This window comes from Charadrius vociferus, unplaced genomic scaffold (assembly GCF_000708025.1).
Source record: "Charadrius vociferus isolate BGI_N301 unplaced genomic scaffold, ASM70802v2 scaffold19, whole genome shotgun sequence".
Lineage (NCBI taxonomy): Eukaryota > Metazoa > Chordata > Aves > Charadriiformes > Charadriidae > Charadrius > Charadrius vociferus.
The window spans coordinates 3495217-3503772 of NW_009650173.1; the positions used below are offsets into that span (position 1 = coordinate 3495217).

The window sequence follows — 8556 nt, forward strand, 5'->3', positions numbered from 1 at the left end:
CCCCAAACCTCCCCCCCCCACCCCCGGCTATTCACCCGCCGCCGGCCGCCTCAATGGGGCTGCGGCCGCCCATATGGTGACCACGGCCGCTGAATCCCTGTGTTTAAATGGGGGAGAAAGTTCGGGTTTTAAAACATTTCAAAGTGGTTGAAAGGGTCCCACCAGACCCTGTCACAATTCCCCCCGAGCTTTGAAGGCCGGGGCCATTGTTCGCCGATTATAAATGATATTACTTTAAAGTTGATTTCCCACAATATTTAAAGGATGTAGCGGGAGTGTCGCTATTTATTTTTGGCGTAACTTTTCAAGGGAATTAGCATAAGTAGCCCATGCGTCCCTCGGCCCGTCTCCCCCTTTATGCGACATCAAACCGCCTCGAAAAATATGCTTTGAAAGGAGAGGGAGAGCTAAATTAGGGACCACGACTTCTCTGCCTCGACAGAAACGCGCGTTCCTTTGGCCCACGGCGGCCTGGGGTGCCCGCAGCGCCCCGCAAAGCCACCCGGCCCTGGGACGCATCCCTGCGACCGCCCGAAAGCACAGCACAATGAAACTTTCCCCCTTGTTTAATGACAGAAATTACATTAAAAGTGCTGGAAATGCCCTAATTAAAAATGTACCGCTTAAATGATATGCCAAACGTTCAGCTGCAGAATAGCGTATTTAGCTAGTTAGTGAACTCGCTACTATTTCTTTTAAAATTACATGTTAAAATTTTAAAAGAAATCTTACTTTTCTCTGGTGCAACACATTACAAAGAATGGACAGTCCTTTTATCTAAATATAAAATTCCATTTTCAGCAATTATAGCCTGTTCTTGGTGATGATATAATTACAGCTGTGCTCAGTAATAGGTGTCAAGGCAATGCACACTCATACAATAGTTGAATAAAACTGCAGAACAATGCAGGCACTTCTAAATTCACAACCTTTAAAATGAAATTGACTGTGCAGAATTCAAATAAAAACTGGATAAATATTTTTTAAAAAAGATTACAAGCTTGGTTTGGTTTCTTAATAGCATTTTCTGCAAACCTATCAACATCTAATTGATTAGATAGGAATTACTGATTATAGATAATCTGAAATACTGAACATCACTATTTTAAATATAGCAATAGGTAAATAAATGCGGCAGACAGAGGAGACTGCCATGGCACTTCAGCAGTGATTCATGGAAAGAATCACTTTCAGGGGAAAGTATTTTTATGCGGGTTTTATTCCAGAGGAAAAACAAAATGAAATTAAGACCAGGCGATCGTAATTCCTCATCTCCGATGTTTACGATAACGCTGGAAACTGAAATGTTTCCGTGTTCCCTGTGTCATTAGCACAATGTTGCTTTGATACCCGAGACGTTTTTAAGGGAGGGTGTCAGCAAACATGGCCGAACTTGTTTCCGATCGCGCTATTTCTCTGATAGGGATCTTAAAACAAGGGTACCCACGTTTCACTTTCCGACTCTCGGTCCCGCAGATGGCTGTCCGCAACAGGAGGGAGGAGGGGAAAACACTAACTCCATCAGCTCTAACGGAGAAGATTCAGATGAGGCCCAAATGAGACTCCAGCTGAAAAGAAAGCTGCAGAGAAATAGGACATCCTTTACCCAAGAGCAAATTGAAGCCCTTGAGAAAGGTGAGTGACATTTTCCTACGGCTGAAGCAGCAGAGAAAAGCAAAATGTGCTCTGGATGTATTAAGAGCTGAACATGGCATTCACGTGCCTTACATATATGCATATATTTTAAGTCTGTGGCTCCCTCCATGCTCTTTTATTCATTGAGCTCCAAATATTCATCGATGGCTGCGATATGCACCAAAAAGCTGTTAAATGTTTTCAAAGGGAACTTACTCGGGGCACAGATCATACCGAAACATCGGTGTTATGCCCTGGGCTCCTTTCCCGGGGAATAAATGTCCTCCTGCCGACTGTGCCGTGTCCCCGGCCAGGCCGCGTTGCCGTACGCTGGGGAGGTGAGGGCAGGCAGCCGGGGCTGGCAGCAGCCCTCTGTGCCTGCCTCTATGCTCGCTCCCCATCCCCAGCACTGCTGCTGCCGCCCGGGGCTGGGAGCAGGTGCCCTTTTCCCTTACCAGCCCGGGTGCACCTTGCCTCTGACCCGCTGCGCATCTTTGTTCTTATTTTCCGCTGTTATTTAGCGACGTGCCATTTCGCGTCTCGGTGACAGGGTCAGAGCTGCCTTGGGGACCCCCTCAGCAGAGGCAGAAGCCCTCACTGCTTCTTGAAAGATGCAGCGTTGCACCCAAGCCTGCCTGTCCCCTTGGCGATATTCCCCAGCAGGCAAGGCGTCCTCCTCCCTAGCACGCACACACACACAAAGCTCAGCTTTGCCTTTACAGCGATGTTTCTTAAGAGCATTTAAAGCATAGGCAGCGCAGGAACGACCCTGACTTTACAGTCGGCCACGTTAACTCTTCTGCAACTAAGGCAACACTATTTCCTTCTGCAGAATTTGAGAGGACCCACTATCCCGATGTGTTTGCAAGAGAGAGACTAGCTGCTAAAATAGACCTGCCTGAAGCAAGGATACAGGTACTGAGCTGCTGTGCGGTTATTATTTTCACTATTACTGTTCTAATTCTGCTATTCCTGGCTTCCCGAAGCACAGGGCGGCCCCTGTTTATGATGGGGTATTTGTCCATCTCCTCCTTGAGGAAAATAGCAGTGGGGGTTTGCTTTTGCACGCTGCTTCGCTGTGCTGCGCGCCAGCTTTCCATCAGCCCGGCCTTGAGCTAAGCGGGGGAGGTCCCTGTAAGCTCATTCACGTTTCTCAAACGCTGTGTTTTCAGGTGTGGTTTTCTAACAGAAGGGCCAAGTGGAGAAGGGAAGAGAAGCTGAGGAACCAGCGAAGACAAGCCAGCAACACTCCCAGCCACATTCCCATCAGTAGTAGTTTCAGCACAAGCGTTTACCAGCCGATCCCACAACCGACCACCCCCGGTAATGCCACCAACCCGCTCACTTTCCTCCATCCTCTGGGGAAAATGAGACTCTGAGAGCGTATCGCCAGTCGTAATTGTTAAACTAATGTGTTCATCTGTCTGTCTATTCCATTATAGTTTCCTCTTTCACATCAGGTTCCATGTTGGGCAGAACGGACACGGCGCTCACAAACACGTACAGCGCGCTGCCGCCCATGCCTAGCTTCACCATGGCCAACAACCTGCCTATGCAAGTAAGTCCGGCACCGCCGCCACGGCACCGCGCTGCCTTGGGACTCGGCGGCCCCTGGGGCGTGTGGGAGCGTGGGTGGGGGATCTTTCTCCCCAGGATGGGGGGTTACGGACCCAAATCACACTGCAGGGAAACCGGCACCAAAGGCTTCCCCGGCATCTGTAAAGATGCCCTGTTTGGGAGAATCACGAGGGAAAGGGCCCCATAAGTCCTGGTGCTCAACAAGCCCTTTTCCTGAATTTTAAAAGAGAAAAGTCCTCAAAATTACAAGGCAACAAATCTGGGATGAAAAAACCCTTTATGTCAAATGCCTGTGGTTAACCTATGGAACTCACTGGTGCAGTATTGTGGAAATTGCTGCCTGAATAAGCTGCTGGAGGGATCTGACCTTCTTGGCGTAGGTAATGTGGCGGCGGCGCACTAGGAACACCTGAGAGAGGGAAGGATGTGATTAGCATCAGTGGTTATGCCAGCTAAGCCAGAATTGCAAGAGCTGTCAATCCTCATGCCTGAAAGCATTAGCTGATCACCAGCTGGGTTAGGAAGAAATCTATTCCTTTGGGGTCTGTTTCTATAGACCTTTCAGATGCAAAATTCCTCCTCTTTTAATGGTGGGGTTGGCCTAGGAAGGTGCTGGCCAATTACGGGAGTTTTACAGCTTTGTCTGAGGCACACAGCATTGACCACTGCTGGAGACAGGCGAGCAGATTAGAGAGCCTGACTCCTTCGCTGCGGCAATTACTATGTTACTAATTGCTGAACCAAAATTAACCAAATAAAGTTAGAGTCTCGCAAGTCTGCGGAAAGAAATGACGTCGGCTAGGTCGCTATTTCGTGACGTTGGAGGCCGGCGGCGCCGTTCCCGGCAGCGGGCTGAGAGCAGATGACAAAAGATCAAAGGGCTGATACAGGAGGGAACGCTTGGGAAAGGAGGAGGCCCCCAGTTCACCACTGGGCACTTGGGCAGAGACCTGGCATGTGTGAGCCGCTCTAGAAAGTCCTGCCTATGTGGCCACCACAACGTGATGGCCACGCAACGTCGGAGCGGGAGATTTGGCAGCCGAACCGTCGGCATCTCCCTGCGGATGCGCAGCTTGTTGCGGGTTCTCCCAAAGCACAGTGTGTGTGCGCTTGGCGAGCGCGGCTGTCGGTATTTTCGGAGGCGGCGTGTGTCGGGGGCGCGCAGGCGGACGAAATATGTGCAGACATGTCGAGTCTCGTGTGATGGCAGCGGGAATTACTCATCCCGCTTCCTGCTCCCCCACTGCCTCCCCATGATGGGGCTGCACTGGTCCCCGCTCTCTTGGCACCCTGGAGCGGGACGTGCCCCTGCTTGGTCCCTCCTCGGCACCGTGCCATCCTTCACCCCCTGCCCCCAGCTGCTCTCCCCCCTGACAGATGGGGTTTTAGGGGGTGGTGTTTAGGTAGATGGAGATGTCTGGTCTCCTGGGATGCTGCTGGCATGGATTTGGGGTGACTGAGGCTCTGAAGGGGGATCAACACACATGTATGTGTGCGTTGATCCCCCTTCAGAGCCTCGGTCACCCCAAACCCACACATCGTCTGTGCATATCAGATACAGGAGTAGCCCGCGTGCCTCAGTGGAGTAACTTTGTGTTACACCACTCGTTAGTGGTGTAACGAAACGGCAGGAGGCTTCTTTCTTCTCCGTAAGCACAAACAAGGGCTGTGGTTCCTTGGTTTAGGTATGTAACATCTTCGTTAGCATCTAGGGATCTGCTTGCCAAGCGCATCTGTAAAGGTGCTGGTGACTGTCCATGGTTGTTTCTGTAGACCAAAAACCCCCGGGAAGAGGCTGCTTGGTTGAGCTCCTAAATAGGGCTTTACATCTAGGTGCCCCGATTTGAAACCAAAGCTCATTTTTGCCTGTGCACGCTGCTCCTGAGGGCCAGCACATCCATCCAGAAGAGCGTAACGCCGTGTTTACCTCAGCCGATACTTAACACTGTTTTGTCCTTTGCTTCCATAGCCCCCGGTACCCAGCCAGACCTCCTCCTACTCTTGCATGCTGCCCACCAGTCCATCGGTGAATGGACGGAGCTATGATACATACACCCCTCCTCACATGCAGACACACATGAACAGCCAGCCGATGGGCACCTCTGGCACCACTTCCACAGGTGAGTGGCCCCGTGCTCCCCCCGTCTTTCTGCCAGCGCCGCTTCTGTGCTCCGTCCATCCATTTTTTCCCATGTATTGGCCGGGAGAAGTCTCTCCCTGTCGCTGGAAGAGGTCTCTCTGTTGGGTTTAGTGGCTGTCGAACCGGGCAGAAGATGAAAATGTATAACTTTGTGGGCTAGAACAGAAAGTCTGATTTTTAAGCTGTTGCTGGAGGGGTAGATGAAAGATGGCTGATTAACGGAGGTGGCGTTTGAACAGCAGTACGGTGGAAAGCTCTTCAGTGAGGCCCCCACCCCACAAAACCTTCCCTGTATAATTAAATCCTAAAGTGGCATTTATTTCACCATTAAATTTCAGCAGAGATACTCACACCCGTGAAGTTAAGCACAAGTGAAAGTGCTTGCACGACTGGGTGGGTTTTTACCTTGTCTATGTCAGAGGCCATTTTTTTGCTAAAGATTTGAAGTTATTGAAAAGGCAGGAAACCTGTAGAAATATTAACCTATGCGTAAGAAGGCAAAACAGGGTAAAAAAGGGGTAAGTGTCAGCATAACCAGGAGCAGGCCAGACCCATTTTAAAAGAATAGAAATGTTCAGTGTATTTTGGGCTGAATTCCCAACTGATACAAATGAGCTGAGGCTCTGGCATTTATCTCAAAGCATGACAGTTTATTTATAACAACAAATCAGTGAGATGTGCACAGGTTTTTAAAATATACACCTCCCCCAGCCCCCCCCAACTGATTCAGTAGGCTGGTAGATGTCGAGATTCAATACTTACCACAATACAAGCACAAATCTGTGAAACTGTAAAGCAAAACCTGTGCTATGCATAGAAAAACTAAAATATCCATTTTCCCCCTCAATTTTCAGGTCTCATTTCCCCTGGAGTGTCAGTTCCAGTTCAAGTTCCTGGCAGTGAACCTGATATGTCTCAATACTGGCCAAGATTACAGTAAAACATGTGTTAATTCCGTAAATGACTATATGGACAACAGTTGGATGTTCAGCAGTATTTTATAAAGGAAGAATGGCTCTCAGAGTACTTCTGTACTGCAACTGTGCCCTATGCTGTAACACATGGAAAAGACTTTCACATGGACCTTTGTACACTGAAGGCATTATATCAGTTGGAACAAATCTTCATTTTGGTATCCAAACTTTTATTCATTTTGGTGTATTATTTGTAAATGGGCATTTGTATGTTATAATGAAAAAAAAAAAAGAACAATGTAGACTGGATGGATGTTTGATCTGTGTTGGTCATGAAGTTGTTTTAAAAAAAAAAAAGAAAAGGAAAAAAAAAAAAGAAGCCATGATCAACAAGCTTTGCCACGAATTTAAGAGTTTTATCAAGATATATCGAATACTTCTACCAATCTGTTCATAGATTATGGATTGATGTTCCAAGTTTGTATCATTCCATTGCATATAATTAAACCTGGAACAATACGCACTAGATTTATGTAAGAAAAATATCTGTTGGTATTTCCAAAGGTTGTTAACGGCTGAAGCTATGTGCAAACAGGGGTTAAGAGAGAACTTCGATGAAGAAAAGAGTTTGATAGATAAAAGGTAGATTGTGTCTTCGATATAATCCAATTTGTTTTATGTCGAAATGTAAGTATTTGTCTTCCCTAGAAATCTCCCAGAATGATTTCTATAATAAAGTTAATTTCATTTATATTTGACAAGAATATTCTATAGATGTTTTATACACATTTTCATGCATCATACGTTTCTTTTTGGTCGGCAAGAGTTAATTGTTCTTAGATATAGTTGTACTACTGTTCACAGTCCAATCATTTTTGTGCATCTAGAATTCATTCCTAATCAATTAAAAGTGCTTGCAAGAGTTTTAAACTTAAGTGTTTTGAAGTTGTTCACAACTACATATCAAAATTAACCATTGTTGATTGTAAAAACCATGCCAAAGCCTTTGTATTTCCTTTATTATACTATTTTCTTTTTAACCTTATAGTGTGGTGGTGCAAATTTTGTTACTGTGTTAGGTTAATCTCATTAAGTTTTATTTTGAATTTATTTTCCGTTTGCAAGAAGGAGGGATTCTCAAGAAACGTTTTTTATAGACTTTCAGCACTTCTACCAGCCTGTAATTTGGGCTAACAAAAAGAAGATAGGTTCACGTATCTAATTGCAGCTGAGAGCAGGAGGAGGTTGTTTATTTAGCTCGGGTTTCTGGGGATGCTCTAAATGAACTCCAGAATCCAGCAGAATTTCCAGCGGGGAGTTTGCATCGTGCCAGTCAGTGGCAGAGACGCGATGCACGCCTGTGTCTATCATCAGTTGTAATTATACGTAAAGGACGTATAGACACATATACACACAAATATACATTCCTGACTTCTAAAAATCGTTTTTGTTAAGGATGCTTAAAAAGAAAAAAAAAAACCAACCAACCAAACAGCTGTGTTTTTAACAGGCTCTTTGGGAGAGTGAATACCATCCCTTTATATTGCCACACAGCACAATCTTAGTGTAATTTTCCATTGAACTTGTAACCTGGTTAATACCTCAATGCGCTTTGTGTGAGGGTTGTTAGTGTGGGCGTGGGTGGAGAGCTGCATGTCAAGGAATAATGAGAGAAGACAAATCAACAGGCAACAACAATGTGAGCTGGGACTGGCTAGTGAAAGCTAAAGGCCTTTAGTCACTGGCAGGGAAATCTAAACATTCCCATATCTATGAAGCTGGCTCATTGTGGCGCGGTTGTTACTTGCGATGCTGTGCTGAAAAAGGGATCTCATGATTAAAAAGCCAATGCACGGGGAGCGTTGAGTCAAAGCGCAGGCATCACAAGCAGCCTTTGTAAAGCCAAGATACTATCTCGGCTGGTTGTGTTTTCCTTTCGGCATGTTTGTCGCTGCAGATAACGCTGCACTGCAAACTTGGAGCAGCAGAGTTGTGGTGCTGAGGCAGTGGCGACGCTGCAGACGAGATTAAATGCACGTAAACTCCGAATCCTTTAGGGACAAAGAGCAGCTTCGCTCAAAGCACGGTACGATAGTTAATCAAATCAAGAGCCCAAAGCAAGCAAAACTGTGCAAAAAACATTAGATCGAAATCTTTCTTTTTAATTGATACTGGTCAGTTGTAAGTATATTTGTTATACCAGCATTAAGTAGTTTTAATTACCTGGAAGCCATCCGTTGGCAAATATTAATGAAACATGGATTATTTTTTTTTTAAATGATATATATT

The 8556-nt window shown here is 46.2% G+C and overlaps 1 protein-coding gene across 1 annotated transcript in view; it reads left to right on the top strand.

The window, feature by feature from the left end:
* The window catches only part of PAX6 (paired box 6), a 10907-nt gene extending 4296 nt beyond the window's left edge, over positions 1–6611 (top strand). The window contains exons 4-9 of the mRNA XM_009892674.1: positions 1468–1635; positions 2468–2550; positions 2808–2958; positions 3078–3193; positions 5183–5333; positions 6208–6611. Coding sequence (XP_009890976.1) covers positions 1468–1635; positions 2468–2550; positions 2808–2958; positions 3078–3193; positions 5183–5333; positions 6208–6293 — 755 coding nt within the window. The 3' untranslated portion in view covers positions 6294–6611. The remainder of the gene's footprint in view (positions 1–1467; positions 1636–2467; positions 2551–2807; positions 2959–3077; positions 3194–5182; positions 5334–6207) is intronic.
* Positions 6612–8556: the final 1945 nt, after the last annotated feature.